At 38.4% G+C, this 21,821-nt stretch overlaps 1 protein-coding gene across 3 annotated transcripts in view; it reads left to right on the forward strand.

The window, feature by feature from the left end:
• Window positions 1-21,821, forward strand: part of TTN (titin) — a 276,966-nt gene that overhangs the window by 38,591 nt on the left and 216,554 nt on the right. The window contains exons 37-45 of one of the 3 annotated variants that reach the window (XM_023514176.1): window positions 465-725; window positions 1,221-1,362; window positions 1,452-1,617; window positions 2,803-3,034; window positions 4,531-4,815; window positions 5,036-5,161; window positions 9,992-10,180; window positions 11,227-11,601; window positions 15,801-15,857. In XM_023514176.1, the coding sequence (XP_023369944.1) occupies window positions 465-725; window positions 1,221-1,362; window positions 1,452-1,617; window positions 2,803-3,034; window positions 4,531-4,815; window positions 5,036-5,161; window positions 9,992-10,180; window positions 11,227-11,601; window positions 15,801-15,857 (1,833 nt within the window). Of the gene's footprint in view, window positions 1-464; window positions 726-1,220; window positions 1,363-1,451; window positions 1,618-2,802; window positions 3,035-4,530; window positions 4,816-5,035; window positions 5,162-9,991; window positions 10,181-11,226; window positions 11,602-12,305; window positions 12,882-15,800; window positions 15,858-21,821 lie in introns of all 3 variants that reach the window. The other 2 variants (XM_023514175.1, XM_023514177.1) reach the window with 2 other exon arrangements.

Consider the following 21,821-nt stretch of genomic DNA (forward strand, 5'->3'; position numbering starts at 1 on the left):
GAAGGAAGGAAGGAAGGAAGGAAGGAAGGAAGGAAGGAAGGAAGGAAGGAAGGAAGGAAGGGAGGGAAGGAAATAGATAATAATATTCAGTAGACTCATTGTTTCCCATATCCTACACTTTCCTGAAAATTTCCTCTACTCAAAAATCCTTGATTGTAACATCTACTGTGTGTTCACTCTGAGTTAAACACTAGCATCTCCAGCTGGATAAAGTTTCCCAAGTAGAGTAGCACTGAAGTCTTCTAGGAAAGATGTTCCAGTGTCTGTCACTTGTTCTTTCTATTTCTGTGTCATTTGGCACCGTCATGTCCAGGAGTACATGGAAGGTATCAGAGCTCATATCTCTCATCTGTAATCTACTAAAAAAAAAAAAAAAAAGAATCCAAGTTTTCATTCTGCACCTGTTAGGAACCACATCATATTTTCATCATCTCCCTGGGTGTTTTTCCTATTCTCTTTTGCAGCAATCATGATTACATCCATGTTGAAGGACATCAATGCTGAAGAGAAAGACACCATTACCTTTGAAGTGACAGTGAACTATGAAGGCATCTCTTACAAATGGTTGAAGAATGGTGTGGAAATCAAATCAACTGACAGGTGCCAGATGAGAACCAAAAAGCTCACACACTCACTGAACATCAGGAATGTTCACTTTGGGGATGCTGCTGACTACACGTTTGTTGCTGGGAAGGCTACATCCACAGCCACCCTTTATGTGGAAGGTATGGCTTCATAAATGTCCTATCCATGGGTAAAATGTCAAACATGCTATATAAAATGTCAGTGCACCATTTGATGAAGAGATAAATAAATTGCTGATATTATTTAGCAATAAAAAGGTAGTACTAATATCAGTTACCACATGGATGAACCTTAAAAACCTTATGCTAAGTGGAAGAAGCCAGCCACACAGAACACATATGCTTTGATTCCTTAATCTGAAGTGGTCCAGATCACATATCTATAGAGACACAGATTGATGGTTGCCTACATGTAGAGGGAAAGCAATGGGAAAACCCTAAGAGGTGATGGCTAAAGGGTTTATAGTTTCTTTTCAAGAAAATAAGAATGTTCTAAAAATATGATGATGTTGCATAATTCTGAATACACTGAAAGTTATTGAATTAGATACCTTTAAATGAATAACTTGTATAGTATGTGAATAATACCTCCATAAAGCTATTTAAAGTGTTGACTTTTCACATGCTGTTTTCCAGCCCGCCATATAGAATTTAGAAAACACATTAAGGATATCAAAGTTCTTGAGAAGAAGCGAGCCATGTTTGAATGTGAAATTTCTGAACCTGACATCACCGTGCAGTGGATGAAAGATGGCCAAGAACTGCAGATCGAAGACAGGTCCGTTGCTGTGTCTTGCTGCATTTCAGCAATTCCCAGTTACTTTTAAATCATCATACAATAAACTCTAATTTCCTCTTCATCCTCAGAATAAAGATTCAGAAGGAAAAATATGTCCACCGCCTTCTGATCCCGTCCAGCCGAATGTCCGATGCTGGGCAATACGCAGTGGTGGCGGGAGGCAACATGTCAAAAGCTAACCTCATTGTGGAGGGCAGAGATGTCCGCATCCGCAGTATTAAAAAAGAAGTTCAGGTACTGTCTATATACCGATGGTTTAAAAATTCATCGATAGTACCAAATCTATAGTTTTATATTTTAATTTTTCACTTTGAAATATTCTAACCACAGTCTTTTCAAAAATTAGAAATTAACTCATCCAGGGGTAGGGAACCTGTGGCCTGGGGCCACATGTAGCTTTCTGGATCCTGAGTTCAGCCTCTCAACTGAATCCAAATTGTAGAGAGCAAATCCTTTTCAGCATACCGTCCTTTGCTGTTGTCTAAATACTTAGGTCGAGCAGCTGTGGAAAATTCACTGTCTAATACATGGCTAATTGCCAAGCAGAGTCAAACAGAAAAAAATTAAAATGTAAATTGTGATGCTCACACATCAGTGAGAAGTAAGGAAATTCAGAACAAGGTGGCATTTTCTCAGAAGGTTACCACCTACGGAGAAGCAGGTATGGAGGGACTTAGAGGCTGGACCCCTTTCCTGTGGAGGTTGAGAGGAAGCCCAGTCCGGGCAATGCAGGATTCCTGACAAGGATATGCACCAATACCCTTGTTCTCTGTTACACTTTCGGGACTTTTCCTCTTGGGTGCCAGTCTTCCCAAATGATACCAGGAAAACACCCTGTTCAGAGAAATGCCCATGGAGGTCAGCTTCATCTTGCTCATCCCAGCTTTTGAGGCCTTAGGTTAGGCCATAGTGCAAAAGCCTTCAGTGAGGGCACAGACAGCCTGGATATGTCTTCCCTCCTCTATATTCCAATTCTGAACCACAGTATTCTCACTTTTAAGATAAAGACGATAATTCCTACTTAGCTCACAAACTTATTGTGCCTATCATATAAAATCAAACTGACGAGTAACTTAAAAGAGTTTTGTAGGTAATAAAAAAGCCCCAGATGTAAAATCTCATCATTTCTAACATAAATAATTATTAATTAAGAAGCAGACACTTAAGGATGAAACAATTGCCTTTTGGGGGCAGCCTCCCTCTTACATGCAGCTGTAAGTATGATTCTTTATGAAAGAGGTTTGAGTACCACTTGTCAAGGCTGGACAGGAAAGTTTAAAATGTGAAATGGTCACCTGATATATTATATCATAATACATGTATATAGGTTTTGTGTGCTTCATATGAACAGTTTTAGAAATGGGTTAGCCTAAAGGAAACTAGGGCTTCAAATTTCTTTTTATGTCATCCCATCAATAGGTCATTGAGAAACAGCGTGCTGTCATTGAGTTTGAAGTCAATGAAGACGATGTTGATGCCCACTGGTATAAAGATGGCATTGAAATCAATTTCCAAGTTCAAGAAAGACACAAATATGTGGTGGAGAGGAGAATCCACCGGATGTTTATCTCTGAGACCAGACATAGTGATGCGGGCGAATATACCTTCAAGGCAGGAAGGAACAGGAGTTCTGTGACTCTCTATGTTAATGGTATGCAGGGAGAGATTTTCACGTACTTTGTAGATCCATCTGAAATAATCCTCCCCTTTAGCACCAAACTCTGGTAGTTCCCAGGCAATTTCTAAAGAACTTATGGTACTCACATGGTTATAGCAACATTTATTTACACATTATATCTATGGAAAAGGGATGGCCGCTAATAAAAAGACTACTGAGATATCATCTTCAAAAAGCACCTAATGGCCAGAGCCTCATTTAGATGATCAACACTACCAAACATCCACAGTGTGTCAATTACAGCATCCCTAAATGAGTTTCTAGATGCAGCATTGAACTTTTTAGTTCTCTGCCCTCTGTCCTGACATAAGTACTAGTAGCACTACCAAGTGAGAGGGGCATATCCAGCCTCTGCTATACAGTGCCTGGGAGAACCCACAGATCTTCTTTGAGATCCTAAAGGATCTAAAGGGCCATAGGTAATGTAGAACTAGGTCCTCTCTGCTCCAAGCTCTATGACCGAGTGCTCTTACTTCGGAGGAGGAACTCCACATGCTACCAAAGCACTCCTGAGGAGCCTCATAACAGTCCTCAGAGGTGCCATTAAACCTCTGCTTTCCTCATTAGAAGCCTTGAGGATGAATTGGAGTTGGCCTATGGGTTGACCTAGATGCATACAGAAAAATGGAACTTCCTTCCCTATCTTCATCTCAGGCCATCTCTCTCTGAACAAAATACCTCTGAGGCAGATGCAGGAACTCTAGGGATAATCTAAGATTCACAAATGGAAACCATATTGTCAACATTCCCTGGGTCCCTAGAGAAACAAATAGTCATAGCGCTCAGTTATTATCATCTCTGTATTGGTTGTGGAGAAAGAAAGGCACAGAGACAGAAAGGTCTTTTCCATGGTAGCATCAGAATCCAGCCTCGAAGAAGTCATTCCTTCCTATTTCTGGGTTCCATAAACTACCCAGATGCCCTCATTCATCACAACACTAAGAATATGCTTTAGTGCATAAGAGAAAAGCTACATTTTGTTAAATCTACCTAATTGCATTTAACTAGATCTGAAATAATATTCATTCATTCAATGCTTACTGATTGCATTTCACTGGCATATAACAAAATGCCTATGACATGTGCTCAAATGCTTGCAAAACAAACAAACCTGAATGGCACGAGCCTCCTCACCACGTGATTTGCCTAAATGACTTTAAAAATAGGTAGCACATGGAAGTTATTCTAGAATTATTTTTGGTATCCTTTTCTATGCCCCCACCTCAACCAGGACATGCTATGTTACATTAAAGAACCCTGCACTCCCAGCATGCCTCAAAATATCAAAAATATCTTTCTGAAGCTATTCCCTTGAGGACAAATTTCAAATGTTTTCTTGTTTCATAGCCCAAAGAATGTTTTAATATCCTGAAGCAAGTTGAATATTATACATACCCACCAACAAATTAATGTAGAGTAATTCTGTCCTGTGCTTTTACCCTTTTTCATGGGTTGTCATTTCCTCCTAGCTCCTGAACCACCCCAAGTTCTGCAGGAGCTCCAGCCTGTGACTGTGCAGTCTGGCAAGCCTGCTCGCTTCTGTGCTGTGATATCTGGCAGACCACAGCCCAAAATTTCCTGGTACAAGGAAGAGCAGCTGCTTTCCACTGGCTTCAAGTGCAAATTTCTTCATGATGGGCAAGAGTACACGCTTTTGCTAATTGAAGCCTTCCCAGAGGATGCGGCTGTCTACACCTGTCAAGCCAAGAATGACTATGGGGTTGCCACAACATCAGCTTCACTTTCAGTGGAAGGTAGGAACTCCTTGTTACTTCCCAGCTTCAAATAAAACCCAAGAAGTCAGCTTTTGTGCTCTCCTGATGCATTTATAATTTGGAGTTCATAAAAGTAGACTTGTTACCCAACCTGGAAAGCACTCCACTGCGAAATAAATTAAGATAAATCTATATACTCCCTTCCGTGAGGTCTCTGTGGTGACCTAATTGTGATAAATCTTGTGGTCTCTTTCTTTAGTTCCAGAAGTTGTGTCTCCTGATCAGGAAATGCCAGTTTATCCTCCTGCCATCATCACCCCACTTCAGGACACTGCCACTTCCGAAGGACAGCCAGCCCGTTTTCAATGCAGAGTCTCTGGAACAGGTAGGTTTATGAGCAAAGGATATCAATGCTAATATTTACAAAGCCTGATGTGAGAGAACTTTTCTCTCACCTTTTCCTCTATCACAGATATCTCATACATAATTTGAAGCTTAATGAGATTGTAGCCGAAGATGTACTTGAATGATTTAATGAAGAATTAGATCAGTATTTTCTACTACTCTTTTATACAAATGGTTAAGGTAGTGAATTTTATCACAGTGAAAAATTAGATTGTTATTTTCTACTAATCTCAAAAAGGTCATGTTTCCTTTGTGACACTAGCCACTAGCTGTACTTTTCTATATTGATGGATAAAATACAGTAAGAAAAACTACAATTATTATTAGATTATAATAACATCTACATGCGTTTCAAAGGAAGAGTCCATTTATATGTAAGGCATTATCCAGTCTATTGAAAATGCTCGTGTGAAGGTATTTTTCTTTGGAAGGCAATATCCTGTAGTGTTCAAAAGTAGGGGCTTTATTATCAAAGGGCCTGGTTTTCTATCTTGGGTCTAATGCATAACCTTGGGCAAATGTATGCTGTCTCTGGTTCTCTTTTGTCATGAACATAGTGAGTATACTATTGAAGTTGTATTTCAGTCCTAGAACATACATTTTATGAGGCCAGGGATTCTGTACCATTGTGCCTGAAATAAGTAGCTTCTAGAAGGTAGGTTGTCTGAAGGCATGGGTTAAGCCTTGTCCTAGACTAGCACCTAGTACATAGTAGATACTCAATAAGTCATTGTTGATTGGATGAATGAATGATTGTTAAATGATTAAAACCAATCACTTAAAATTATTGTCAGGATTAAGTAAGATGACCCAAGTCAGCACATGGCACATTGTACATCATATGATGGTCACTCAATCAGAGTTAACTGCTGCTATCTTAATTAGAGCATGCTTCCCGAATACCACCAGCCCTTTCCCTCATCCCTGGAATCTGTCATTGGTAGAATGAGAAAATCTATGTAGAGCCATTTCAAGCCAATTATGATTAAATATGGACCTCAGATAGAAATAAGATAAAGCAAAAGAATAAATGATTAATTTATCCAAACTAAAAATCATTTATTTTCTTGGCTTTTGTATGCCACCAACCAAAGAGAAACTTTCAAAGCTTGGGCCTCACAACCTTCTGAATAAGTTTTATTGTTTTGTATATTATGCTTCTCCCACTAGTTTATAACCCAATCTCTACTTTGCCAAGAGCTATTTTTCTTAACAAGTTAGTATTTCAGTTGGTCTTCTGACCTAAGTCATAAATTTCTCCTCTTGGGTGGAGTTGGTGATCTAGAAATCAAATGAATATCTTTGATTTTATGAGCATAACTAAAGGATAAAATGTATGTAAAGCACATATGGGAGTAGCTGCCTAGTGACTGGTGCTCAATATATTCATTTTATTCTAGCCATAAAGAAGAATTATATAAACATAAAAATATGGTATTGGATGACCAACATGGATAACTACTATATAGATTTTATGTACTTGACGCATTGTGTTTGAGAAATACCAAATATGAATAAATGAGGACTGACTTGATAATATTCTACTAACACAATAATCAAAAATGTATTTTAATATCAAATCCACTAAATCTAAACTATATAATTTATCCATTCATAGAATTTTTAGAGGAAATTTTTCCTATTAATATAAACATACATATATGCCTTATCCAAAGTAGTAATAGTTGCCTTAACTATATTTGTATAGTGCTTTTTAGTCTTTAAGGCATTGTAGTATTGCCTTTAAGGTGTTGCACAAATACATTCGAAGTGCTCTACAGGAATCCAATTGAAGTAGAAAGAAAAAGAGAAAAACTATATTTTCTGCATGATTGATATCTTTAATGTTTGAATGGGCTTTAAAAATTCATGAGATCATTAACTCCCTATCCATGGTGGTATTTTGCACATATAGAGGTTTTATTACTCTCTTTTAAACTTGTTTTCCATATAAAAGAATTAAATTTATTAAATAAAATGTCATTTCAGAAGCTTACTAAATCACATAGTTTCATGCCCCTGGGACTGAAAGTAGTTACAGGACTTCCTGTGACCAGGTATTAATGGCCTTACTTTATTAAGTACAGGTCTGCCTTCTACAAACTGGAAATAAATTACATATCTTGAAAAGCCCTGTTCTCATGTTTTTGGGAACTCAGTACTTTTCTGAAGCAAGAAACATGGGCCTGAGCAATCAGGTGTTGCTTTTCTAACAGTGGACAATGTTATCCACTGAAGATCTCTAGTGCCACCTACCGGTAGAAGAGCAGTTAGGAAAAATTGAATTTTAAAACTTGTAATAAACCTAGCTTTTAGCTAGTGTTTATTCTAAAGACAAGTCAGTATCATTTGGAGGGTTACAGAGTGACAGCTAGCTAAACAAAATGATGAATAATTCATCTAGTTATTATGTCCATTATTAATTTAAGCATCTTTTCAATTTTCATTCTACCAACATTTATTGTATACTATTGACATGTTACATTAAGTATGGGGGTTGCACACACCTTGCTCCTGCCTTTGATGAGCTAAATATGTAGGTGAGGAGATTTATGTAAACAACTAGATCCCAAGGTTGTAAGTGCCATGACAAGACCCCAAACTCATTGTTCTCTGACTGGGAGATAGTTGGAGAAAGGTGTATCAAACAAGTATTGAAGAGTAAGATAGATCATCAAATATAATGGCATTCTAGGCAGAGATAACAACATTGACAATGGCACAGAAACTTGCAGGAATACTTCATGTGCTGGAAATGACAAGTGGGTTAAGTATGGTTGCACCGTGATGTCACAAATGGGTGAGAGAGCTGAAAACACAGCAGGTGTTAAAATGGCTGGTAGTCTATGCTGAGGATTCTGGAGGTTGTCTTGTTTCTGTGGAGGAGGCACTGAAGGATTGTTAATCCCTGGGGTAACATGATCAGGTTTGCTTTGTAGAAACAGTACTGTGATAGAGAAAGGAGGAAGGGGCAGATATGGGCGGTGAGACTGCAGGAAGGAGTTAGAGGAGGAGCTGTCGTGTTAGGCTGGGAGAGTGTTGATGAGGTCCCCACCCAGGGGATCCAGGAGAGTAGAAGGTGGATTGGACAAGACAGGAGGCAAGGTGAACAGGATTTGGGGGGCAAATGCAATGGAGAAGTATATATGGGGGGCAGAGGAGAGGGGTGGCCTCACAGAGGCCATGAGATGCCAGTGACCAACATAGATAATTGCAGGCTAGCCAGAAGCACTAAGTGCATTACCTAGAGAGGGTTTGGCTTTTAGCTCATTTAGTGGTGGCAGTTCATGTCCAGTGGTGGTTCATGTGTGTCCCAGTGCCTCATTTAACTCACCAGAGGAAGACATTCTTAGTAAGAATCAGCAGAGAATCCCGTTAGGAGACACACCAAACCTGTCATTCTGTCATCCTTCCATTTGATTGATGACCAGACACACATAGACATACACAAACTTAATCATTGTAGGATGACTGTTAAATTCCATGGGATGGTGTCGCCTTGTATACCACATGGGCCCTGCCTTTGGCATGTTGTTGAAGACACTGTTCATCCTTTTTGTGATGTTAGATGGTCTTGGTTTAATGACTGACATGTGCCAGTGGCTTATAAAGCCCTTTTTTGTGTGTTATATCATTTAATTCTCACAGAAATTTTATGCAGTGAATGGGCCGTAAATTAACATGCATCCTATTTTACACTGAAAAGACTGATCCAGAGAGTTTAAATGACATGTTCAAGGTCACACAGCTGACAAATTGTTGTGTCAGGACTTTATTTTCTACCTTACCTTGCTACCCAAGGAATTGAAACAATTTGTTGCTTTAAAAGGACAACATGTACGTTATAAACGACTACCATCATAGGAAGGAAGGTGACCTTCATTGGCCAATATTGGCATTAAAATGCTAGGTTTTTGGACATTAGAAGATCCTTGTGGATGATATTGAGATAGGAAGTATTATAGTGACTGTGCCCCAAATTCAAGATGGCTTTGATTTTGGCTATTCAAACAATTATCTAAATTTCAAGTGCACATTACCCTAAACTATGACAACATAATGCCATGTTATTCTATCTTTGATGGTGGTGTTTTATATTCTGTTAAGATTGCTCAAATCTTTGTATGGAAATAGTTATTGATATTATAATTTATTATAACTGCTACTCTGAAAAAAAACCAAGTGTATCGAAGATGCCCAAAGGCACATACCAAGAAGCTCTCTCTCAATTTAAAAGATTGTTTTCTGTATGATTATTTATGCCATATATACTGCTGAAAACTTTTGCTCATTGGCAACAAAAAAAAAGAGATTTTTTTTCCTTCACCCTTCAAGGGTGTCTATGTTAGACTTTGTAAAATGTTGATCTTCTCAGTTCTCTTTTTGATCGATCTTTCTACAGTCCAAGAGTGGAGATTTTCCTTACCTCCTATCCTGGAAGGCAACTACAATCTCAGTTCAAACCCTTCGTGACTATTTCCCAGGACTATCTTTTTCTCAAAGTCACGGAATATGTCAAAATCTTGTTCCTGCTTCCACCACATGACATGCAAATGCCTAAAAAGGATATAACTAAAATTCTTCAATTTCAAACATTACAACCAATTCAATGATAGAACAAGCTGTATTCTTCCGTAATCATATTTCCTTCTTGAAGATGAAAGATCATACAACAGCAGATGTGGCATGCTCTAAATAAAAGGACATTATTAAGACAAATGGGAAATGTAGTCATGAGTATAATTAACATTGTGCTTGCAGGTAAATTTCTAAGATTCAAGTGTCTTTTTTCTTTTCTTTTGTGGTACAGATCTGAAAGTGTCTTGGTACAGCAAGGACAAGAAAATCAAGCCATCTCGGTTCTTTAGAATGACTCAATTTGAAGACACTTACCAACTGGAAATTGCTGAAGCTTATCCAGAAGATGAAGGAACCTATACTTTTGTTGCTAGTAATGCTGTAGGCCAAGTGTCAAGTACAGCCAACTTGCGACTAGAAGGTAGAGTAAAACAACTTTAAGAACTACCTCTAAATACAGCTCTAATCTCACAGTGTCAGTAACAATTACTAAAAACTTCATGTAAACCATCATTCCTACCATTCTTGTCTAACTCAACTAATTATTTCCATGTTACATGCAATCCTCTTCCTACTCATTTACCCCTCTCGTGATGACCCACAGACTGTCGTTCTTTAGTTGGCCCTGCTCTTTCTCCATAACCTTTTGTGTTGTGTCACCACCACCACCAGCTTTCATGCTTCCCAATCAGCGTGAATCAGAATGGGGGAAAATGTGCTGAAGTAGAAATAGGTAGATTTGTTTTCTCATTGGCTGGGATGGAAATCAGACTTAAAAAAAAAAAATCTAAGTGTGTCATCTTCCTCCCATTGTATTGGCACAATTATGATTTCACAGAAGCTACAATTCAGGCCTCTACACCAACTAGATACGTATATATTCACCATCATTCCTAGAATGCCTGAGGTTGAGGGATCTGGTCCTAAGGTGATTTAACATTTCTTATTATTGGGGCTCTTAAATTGTCATCAGAAACACTTCCTCAATAGCAAAGGAATTTTAATTCAAAACAAGGATGACAATAATTTTATGTAATCAGGTTTTTTCCCAAGAAAAGATAGTCTATGTAGTCTTAAATGTACATAAATACATGGGGCTTAGCCAAACTTCTGGGGGGGTTCTTAATTCTTTACACACTAACTATAATTGGATGTTTTCATAATAATGAGTTTTAAGTGGTTTCCAAAAGAGAAAAGCTAATTTTACAACCAGAGGAAGAAAAGAAAGAATACTTAAACTCCACTATTGCCTTCATGAACAATATAGTGAACGTTCTTAGCCCTTTCGTATCTGAGAAATGGAGATTAACTTGTGTAACTTTGAATTAATAGTGATAATTCAAGGCATTAGGACTAAACTGAATTCTAATTCATCATTGAAATTCATGACAGATTTGTAGACAATTCCAAATGAATTCTGGTTTCAGTACAAGGTAAGACATTAAAAATTGGCATGCTTCTTTTCAGGACTTAGCAAATTTGAAGAAGTTACATCAAACTCCCAATGGCATATGTCTTCATCAGTTTCATTTAAGAAGGAGTCCCTTGGCCAAAAGCCCATCTTCATCCAGCCTGTATCAAGCCTCAGGGTGTTCAGCGGGGAAACAGTCAGATTTCATGCAAGGGTTTCTGGCATTCCTAAGCCAGAAGTCCAGTGGTTTCATAACCAGCAGCTAATTCTACCAACAAAAGATATAGTTTTCCATTTTGAGGAGTCCACAGGCATGGCTTTAATGCTTATAGTTGACGCTTACTCAGAGCATGCTGGGCAATACTCTTGCAAAGCAGCCAATAGTGCTGGGGAAGCCACTTGTGCAGCTACACTCACAGTAACTCCAAAAGGTAAAGCCCATCTTGCTTCCAAAACTTTGCTTTACTGCACATCTCTTAGTCCCACTGCTACTAACGAGTCTCTGCTGTTTGTGTCATTGCATACTGTTGTCAGTCCATAATTTACTGCTAGTAAAGTTACCCCAATAACTCCCCCCAAGACCCCAACTATGGATTAACCTATATACTTTAAACTTACCAATGTATGCATTCTGTGTATTAGAGCACCAGTAATTACTTGATTAGGCACCAAGTTTGCTTGGCTTTTTACTTTTCTAAACAATATTGAATCACTGCATCATTAAATGACCTACTTAATGTTTATAATGCTAATGTTAATGACCTGTTTATTATTTATAAAGTATATGTTGGAAGGAAGGCAAATGGTATCCCAAACATAGTCAGCTTGGGGGAGGGGGATAGGGGAAGAGAGACTGTGTCACTTTGGATGGCTGTGGTTACAACAGAAGGAAGGAACCTGATACTGTACGGCAGCTGCTTGAGCCTTCATCAGCCTTTCATCCCTGAACCACTGGGAATGAATTCTCTTTTGTATGATCCTGACATCCTAGGGCACACTGCATCTGGCATGCTGCTTAAATGACAATGACATGTTTCATCTTCATCTTCCATACCATTCTATGTCACTAACCTAGGCAAGTGACAAAGCTTAGATCTTAATATTCTTTTCTTTTTCTTGTCACTTGATTATACAGTGCAAGCCCTAGATAGGCAGAGTTCTGGGAAAGATGTAAGAGAGTCCACCAAGCCCCAGAGAGTGGCAGATTCCTCTTTCACAAAACAGGAGATCAGAGTATCCCAGAAGGAAATTAAGTCATTTCAAGAATCGTCACATGAATATGAAGTGCAGGTTTCTGAAAGCGTATCTCAAAGTTCCACCCACACAGCTGCATCCTTTCAAGGCATAGAGTTGCAGCACACCGGGTCCCTTTCACAAATTGCAGAAAGCACTGAGTTCTTTGAGAAACGCACCGAAGAGTCAATGGGTGAGCAGCCACAGATTCTCCTGCATCTTCAGGACCTCACTGTAAAGTGTGGCGACACTGCTCAGTTCCTCTGTGTTTTAGAAGATGAATCTTTCATTGATGTAACCTGGACTCATGAAGGTGTAAAGATAGAGGAATCTGAGAGAGTGAAGCAATCACAGGACGGAAATATACAATTTCTTACCATATGTAATGTTCAGCTGGTAGACCAAGGACTTTACAGCTGCATTGCACACAATGACTTTGGAGAGAAGACCACATCAGCAGTACTAAGCGTAGAAGGTGGTTATTTGATTTTTAGCTTTGACTTGATTCATGTCATCCTCATCGCTTTATGCAGCTTTTCTGCCATGCAAATTGAATCCACGATCATATTAATTAGAATATCTCTAAATTAGCACTCCATTCAGAAATGACTTATGAAAGTCAGCCAAGTCACTGGCCAAGCTGGTCCTGAATATTAACTTTCCAGTCTAAGTTCAGAAAGTTTAACTTTCAAATGCAGGTTCAGGAAGATAAGGTCAATGATTACAGGTGCCACTCTTTCTAATATTTACCAATGCACCAGCAAAGTACCAAAGAAAGTGAAAATGTTGTAGTACTTGTTAGCATTTCTTACTGTACCTGACACTGTGCTAAACTTAAATGTAATTGTTTTAGTACTAAGAGACTCAACAATTATTATATCCCCTTTATTTTCATATCTAAAGGGTCTAGTTGTGTATAAAGAGGCCATGAACATAGAAAATTGGGCACTGAAAATAATAAGGCTCTGTCTGGACCAAAATTAGAAGTCTCTAAAGATTTTTCAGTGAACGATATGGCTTTTTCAGCCTTTGATCCCCTGAAATTGTAGCATTTTCTCAAGGCAAGATACTTATGTTGGTCACCATCAGGTTTGATTCTCCACTGTGTGTGGGAGAGCACAGATAAACTTGTCTTGGGAAGCAGTAGTTTTTTCCTCTTACCCATGAACTTTCCCCTTAGATAAAAAGAACACCTTTCAGGTGCCAGAAGCCTGTGTTGTGTCTGCAGGCAAAGGAGCACCACTGAGCAACATGGAAGGAATTTAGTGGAAGACATTTGGTCATTTCCAAGAATCTGATGATAGCTCTGGCCTCAAGTTCCTCCCCATCCTGGCCATATTACTATTGAGATGTGAGAGATGATAAGGGTATAATTATACAAATGTGCACAGCCGTCTCTGCATTGAATGCTGAAACAATGGTCTTTCTTCCTACCCAGTAGAAGGAATCTGGCTCATTAATTCATACAATATATATGCAATACGGACTCATCAAAAGCAGGCCTTTTTCCTTCTTAATCTGAGATCTTGCTCTGTAGCTATTTCTAATTTTATTACCATAGCTTACAAAGGGAATATCTCAATTATCAAGGTCTAGTTATGTCAATTAGATGTAAAAGTCCACCATGTAGAGAACTGACCCTCAGTTTTAGCACAGCTGCTGGCTAGCACAGTGATTACGCAGAGTGACTATTTATCTGGAGGTGTTGTCTACAAGTCATATAGGTGACAGCTGGGGCAGTTTCTGAAGCAGCAGTGTAATTGGGAGTCAGCTGTGTCATGGAAGTGAGATAAATATAGATCTCTCAACTCCAAGGATCCTCAAACTTTTTAAACAGGGGGCCAGTTCACTGTCCCTCAGATCGCTGGAGGGCTAGACTATGGGCCCCAGGACAAGTCAGCTGCTAAGCAGGACAGGCAGCGGTGGCAAAAACACCCAGTGGGCTGGATAAATGTCCTCAGTGGGCTGCATGTGGCCCATGGAGCCATAGTTTGGGGACGCCTGCACTCACTTCCTAAGAACCTACTGCCATAGTTCAGTGTTTGAATGTCATATTCCCAGAGTGGGTTTGAGCTAAACATTTTTGCCCTGGGATTTTCAGTTCCCTCAGCGTGAATTGATTAGATTATGAAAATGTTCTTAAAGCAAGAGCATTTTTTTTGAAAGTCCAGATGGCCTTATTTGTACTTTAAAAAGTTAAAAGATAAAACAGTTTTAGGTGTTTCGAAAGTGAAGGATCAGGCACAGTTGTCTAATTATTTGACATAAGGCCATGCTTTAGATGTTCCTCTTTTATTTTGGCCCAATTAGCTCATATCCAAGTTATCCTTCAAGATTAAGTAGAAATGTCAGCCTCCTGGAAGTCTGTTTGAATTGCCCTCTTAGGAGCATAAGAAACGTAGATGTATCGCACATTAGTTTTGGAGCTAACACGCTGCCTTTCCTTCTCATCCTAATGACATTCCATCTACTCTATGTTCAGCATATATTTTATTCACAGCTAATTTATGCCTTTTCCTAACTTTATTCTTACCTAGCAAATGAATCGCAAACCAGAGCAGTTACAAAAATTACTCTTGGTTCAGACACTAAAAGTATTAAAACACTCAAAGAGTCAAAAATTAAAGCAACGCGAGAAGTAAAAAGAGAATCATCAAAGAGAACGTCAAGTTTGTCATTAACTTCACACCAAAGACCATAAGGAACTGGGAACAAGGGAGTCGCATCTCCAGACAGGATGCCACACGTATGGAAGAATGAGAGTGATATGAGGGTACCAGCCTTTCCCAAGAAGCTGCCCCAGAAACGATTGTGTCCAAAATCTGTGTCCGTTCCTCATGTAATAAAAGTAGTTTTTAGTTGAGAATACTTTGCTTTGCTCCTTAATATGTAATTAGACTTTGTGTAGTTTAAAATTGGAAAGGTGGTTCAAACCAAAGGAGTGTTTATTAGGCAAAATGCTTAATTCTTTCTGCAGGAAAAACTGAGACTAGCCGTCAACTAAAGTGGCAACCTTGAAAATGCATGTTCCTTCTAAATGTGATTTCATCTCTTAGTGATTGTTTGGTCAAGAGGACATTAAAAAAAAAAGACTATTCCTTTAGTTTGTCAATTCCTTCTCTGAATGCATGTAAAGGCATGGGGAATTACGGAACTAAAAGTAAAAATTTCATAGAGAACCTAAAATAAAAATATTTTAAATCTTTCTGTCAACATTGTCATGTACAATTGATTTGCTTGGCATGGACTTTTTGGGCAAATTTGGGGAATGTAATTTTGATTATACATAATTATTTACTATAATAAGGGGAAAATTATAATCTTATCAATCAGAAATTGATGCAGAAAATACATGCAATTATTCACTAAAATCTCTTTATGTGTTTTCCCATTTTAGCCCCTGAATCAATTTTGCATGAGAGGATTGAAGAACAGATTGAGATGGAAATGAAAGGTATTGTTATGATGGATGTGAGAGTTAAGTAGAAATTCAGAAGGATTAATAGAATCCTTAAGTTACCTTCTTTCTCTTAGTATTATTGAGAAAAATGACATAGATGTGAAAATATATCTCCTAGAGTATATATTACTATGTCGCATGCCCGATTTAGTATGTTGATGGTTATATGCGTTTCACAGTAATTATTGTATAGTAATTTAAAATCTGTATTTCAAAATTATCAGCCATATTCCACTTTGTTTGCAGTCATTTTCAAAAGTGTGTATTATGAAACATTGTCATCTTAATGCATGAATTCATGAAGTAGAAGTTTGTTTTCAAAATCACAATGAATTAGATTGAACAATAGACAATAACCTAGTTGTCATTCTCAGAATGCCATGTCATGAATGAATTATGATTGAATTGCTCCTTTATTTAGGATGTGTGAAAATGTTACATTCCCATTCCGGTTTACACTTCATGCACATATATCATTTTAACATTGATATGTCTCTTACACTGGCTTGCAGATAGCTGCCTTATGTGATCCTTACTGCCTGCTTTTCTTTGCATAACATTGTGACCTAATGGCTGTATTAGTTCGAATAAACGCCTTCTCATTTTAGCTAATTATTTATGGTTATAGTTCTTATACATACTCGTTAACTAGCTAATCCTCAAAAATATAATAATTTACTCTACAACCAAAAGGATCAGAAAGGGCGTTTATTCCACTCTCTGCAAGTCAGGTAAGATTTTCCTTTAAGCCATCAAAAGAGCAAAGTTTTCCCGCTTTCAAAAACAAGTATGCACAGGAACATGTTATTTTGAAATGCATTTTTGCTTGTTCAAGAAGAAATTTCAACCGTTTGAAGAAAAGACCAGACAACGAACGATTTTCGTGTCAGAATCTTTTAAACAGAGCATGGTGTTGCGTTTATTCGAACAAATATGGTGAGTGAATATTTTTACAGATTTGTGAGAATCTGTAGCATGCACTTTATTTCATTTCCTATTTTGCAATTTCATTTTTTTCAATTTTTCAAATGCTGTGGAAAATAGTAAAATGCTTTATAATCTATTTTTTTTTTCCAGAATCATTCTCCGAGGGGGAATCTGAACATTCAGAAGGGGATATGCGGGACGCCTTTTCAGATTCCGAAGACGTAGATCACAGCTCCATGGCTGCTAAAAGATATGCAAGTAGAATATTGTCTACGAGCTCCTGGCCTGAATATTTCAAGCCTTCTTTTACCAAAAAACTTACGTTTAGATATGTTTTAGAGGGCGAACCTGTTGTTTTTATGTGTAGATTAATTGCCTGCCCAACTCCAGAAATGACCTGGTTTCATAACAATAGGCCTATCCCAACAGGTCTTCGTCGGGTTATAAAAACCGAGAGTGATCTACATCATCATTCTTCCACCTTAGAGATTAAAAGGGTCCATAACAGAGATTCTGGAAGCTATAGGTTATTAGCAACTAATAGCGAAGGATCTGCTGAATCAACAGCATCATTGCTTGTTATCCAAAAAGGGCAAGATGAGAGATATGTAGAATTTCTAAAAAGGGCAGAACAGACACATGAAAGCATGGAAGCTTTAGCTGAAAGGGGAGAAGGTAGGGTGAAGGTTGATCTGAGGTTTACTGGCTCTCCCTTTAGCAAAAAACAAGATGCAGAACAAAAAAGAATGATGCGAACTATACACTTTAAGACAACAAGTCTTGGTAAGAAAACAGATTTTGTGTATGATGAAGAATATTTAGAAGGTAAATCGGACATAAGAGGATGGCTTAATGTAGGTGAAAGTTTCCTGGATGAAGAGACTAAAATGAAATTGCAACGTTTAAGGGAGGCTAGAAAAATACTAAAGGAGAAAAAGAAATTATCACTTTTAGATATGTCATCTGAAATAAGCTCAAGAGCTTTGATAAGTGAAGCTAGTCATAAGGATACGCTGTTCTGTGGAGAGGAAATGAAAATCAGGTCTCTATCTGATTTAGCTGAAAATAGAGATGACATAGATATTTCAACTAAGGGCGTCATCCAAAATCCATATACCCTTCCCATTCACATGGAGCAACATAGAGAATCTGGAGAACTTCACACAAGCTTTCAAACCATTGTCGATGAAGAGATTCTCCAGACTGAGATAAGAATGAGCCAAGAGGCTTTTCTAAAACAAAATCTACCAAGAGACCATTTATACAATGAGAGGACTCCAGTAAATGAAAATAGCCAAGCCAGAGGACAGGTTGAAGACATTGTGAGTAATACTGCAGCCAGAGAGTCATCTACATACATCACTAATATATATCAGAATGAGGAAGTGTATGAGACTCCTGAAAAGGTAGCTCAGGCTATTACACCATATGCCAGTGAATCTTTTGGTTCACTTATAAATATTGAAGAAAGTGAAGAAATAGCTAGTGAAAGAACAAGAAAGGGTGACTTGAGAGAATTACAACACCCTGCTTCTATAGAAGTTGATGAATACCAAACTGAGAAGAAGGAAGAAAACATGAGATTTTGGGACAATTCTTCCCCCAAACGTCCACAACGTTGCCCACCTTTATTTCTTCAAGAAATCCAATCTCAAGAAGTTTATGAAGGTGACAGTTGTAATTTTGTGTGTCATTTTCAAGGTTATCCTCAACCAATAGTGACTTGGTATAACAATGACATACCAATCCCACGTAATCAAGGCTTTATCACTCATACTTCAGAAAACTATTCAACATTAACCTTTTCTTCTGTTCAGCCTCAAAATGAAGGTTCTATTACCTGTGTGCTGTTTAACCAATATGGAACAGTGAAAACAACAGGTATACTTAAGGTGAAGGCCAAGCGAAAATATGATGTGGACACACATGGAGTCCCAGTGTTCTGTGATGATGCTGATGAGGAGGAACACCCAGCATTGGTGTCTGATCAAGCAAAAGGCACCCATCCATCTTGGAGTCAAGAGGGCCAAACTAATCTTCATATGTTAAAAGCTCATCCTCCAGTTCCTCCCTCTGGAGACACAGAATTCCTTTCTCTTCCTGTAGAAATTCAGATAACAACAGCTACGCCTACCCCAGAACAGGATAAAAAGTCAAAAGAAATGTTTCAACCTGAGGATCTAGAACCTGACACAGTCCCTCGAGATCAAGCCACTCAGTCACCAAGACACAAATTTGTATTCCTGTCTGATATTACTAATGAGCCACCAAAAATATTACAAAAAATGCCAGAGCATGCCAGGTGTAGAGAAGGGGATTCTATAATTCTTGAATGTTTAATAGCTGGTGAGCCTCAGCCAGTCATAACATGGTTTCAAAATGGAGTGCTTTTAAAGCAGAACCAGAAGTTTCAGTTTGAAGAAGCTAATCATAGCCATAGATTGTACATTAATGATGTTAATTCTCAAGATTCTGGAAAATATGCCTGTGTTGCTGAAAACAGTTTGGGAGTAGTTCAGAGTCTTTCAAACCTAACAGTGGAACCTGTCACTTATAGGGAAAACAATCTATTTGAAAATACTGGTGAAATTTACACAACACATTCCAAAGATCAACAAGTATCAATTGAGGGAGAATCTGTAAGGGCACATTTCTATGATTATCCAGCTAGTCCTTTTGCTCCCCAGTCAAATGTAAAAGAATATTACATAAGAGAATATTATCAAAGCCTTGAGACCACTGAGCAGATAGACCAGAAAAAACAGGTGCATTGCACACCTTCTAGAGAAAAACTACCCAGATTTATGCAGGGTACTAGTTCTAGGGCCATAAAAGTCAAGAAGCCTATTGTGGTTGAACTTATCCAGTGTTGGGATGAAGGGAAAGAGAGAGATGTAAGTGACAAACCAAAGCCGCACCAAGCAGAGGGCACTGTTTATCCATTTGCTGAGGATTTCAGTGAAGTTAGTATTAGGAAAGAGAGGAGAAACAATTTTCGGAAACTTGCTTGGTCAGAACAGGAAGATGTACAAGAATGTGCCCAAAGTGACTATTTACCAGAAATCCACTTTGAGAGAATTTCTGATAGTTACAAAACAAAAGAGCCACCTATCATGATATCTGAAGACCCCCTGGGTGAAGAGAGATACTACCCAAGGAGAAAGGTGAAGCACGAAATCATAGCATTTGAAAAACTGCAACAGGTAGACAAAGGCATTCTGGACAAAAGATCTAGCAGGAAATCACTTGTTAATCTTCCTCCGAGGAAGTTTGATGACGTAGACTTTTCATTAAAGCAAAGAGATTCAAGATCAAATATGCATCAGGCAGAGAAAATGTCTCCAAATGCTGAACCAGATTCATCCAGTGTCGTAATGAATTTGTTATCCTCCTCTCAAATGCATAAGGAATTTGAAGAACAAGAGAGAGAGCAGCAGAAAGAAGTAGGTCTTATAGATCAATCTCCAATCTCTGAAATGGCTGAACAAACACCTACTATCTTGGACTTAAAGCAGTTTGATTCTCAAATAGAAAATACAGATGTAAAATTCCAAGAATCAGATAGTAATCAAACAGAAGAGGCTTGTTTTAAAATCCAACATCCTGCTTCCGAAACAACTGATACTGACTTCTTAGTATTTGATCTGAAACAAATGTATTCTCACATAGGAGATCCAGCTATGGTGTTCCAAGAGCCAGAAACTAATGTGTTTCAACAGGAAACACATTATGAAGAAGAAATTCCCATCCCCGAAACCTTACAGTCTGATACACAGAGGATCTCTAAAAACATGCAAGATAACATATTTACCAATCAAGAAATGTCTTCTGGTCAGGAGTTTTCCACTAGAACTGTGGTGGAAAAAAGTGGTATTGATGAAAATATCTTTTATTTAGAAAAAGAAGAATATGTGCAAGAACAACATTTAGAAATTTTAAAAACTGATCTTCCTCTGAAGTCCTTTTCTGAAGAAATCCACAGCGAATCGTGTGCCACACTTCACGACTCCTTCGCAGAAATAGGAAGAACTGGTATTCCTGAGAAAAATAGTTCTCTAAAAAATGGAAATGGAAGTTTCATCTCACATTTGAAAAAAGCAGCAAGTGAGGAAATGCTTTCAAAGGTTTATGAAATGGAAGAAGAATACACCTTAGAAGCAGGGTTGGCATCATTTCAAAGGCAGCGTGGTGGGGTGGAGGAACGTACAGACGGTGCTTTGGAAGAGCACACAGCTGATGCTCCAGAAGCACAGACACTCCACAGACAGCTGTCCCTGAGTCAGCACTTCCCATTCTTGGTAAGTGAAGAAGAACAGAATCCAAGTGAACAAATGAGTGAAAGAACAGCTGCCGCTAGAGAAGAAAAATGTTATGAAGAAGTTCAAGGTCAAAAGGAAACTTCTCTCTCCACCACAGAAGGAGAATTGATAGAAACTTGTTTTTCCGAAAATCTTTCTAAATTGGGTAAGGAATACACAGCTGAAGTCATGGAAGCTGAGGCCTCCCTAACGCAGTATTTACTTGCTGCTGGGAAGCAAGAGGTTCCTGAAACTAAAGATGCCAAACACAAGGGAAGCCTTGTCCAGAGTGGATCGGTGACTTCAATGGAGGTTGAAGAAGTGACCTTCACCACTGTTTATGAATACTACAATCAAAAACAGGAATCGTTAGGTCGTCCATTTTCTCCAGAATCTGATATTTCAATTGATGTGGGAAGTACAACCAGTGAAGAAATCTCTGAGTTAGATCAGTTTTATACCCCACCATCATCTGTCGAACAGTTTGAATCTCCAAAGTCTCCTGAATTATATTTTAACCCTTCAGATAGAACTAAACAACCCTCAACAAATCCAGGAGGTGAGACTGTTGAAAGATATTCCACACCTTTAGAAGAAGTTGCTGAAAGGTATTCAACACCTTCTGAAGGAGAGATAGCAGAGAGATATTCCACACCCCCAGGGGAGACGCTAGAGAGATATTCCACACCCCCAGGGGAGACGCTAGAGAGATATTCCACACCCCCAGGGGAGA

This window comes from Otolemur garnettii, unplaced genomic scaffold, assembly GCF_000181295.1.
Source record: "Otolemur garnettii isolate 467f Iridium unplaced genomic scaffold, OtoGar3 scaffold00048, whole genome shotgun sequence".
Classification (NCBI taxonomy): domain Eukaryota; kingdom Metazoa; phylum Chordata; class Mammalia; order Primates; family Galagidae; genus Otolemur; species Otolemur garnettii.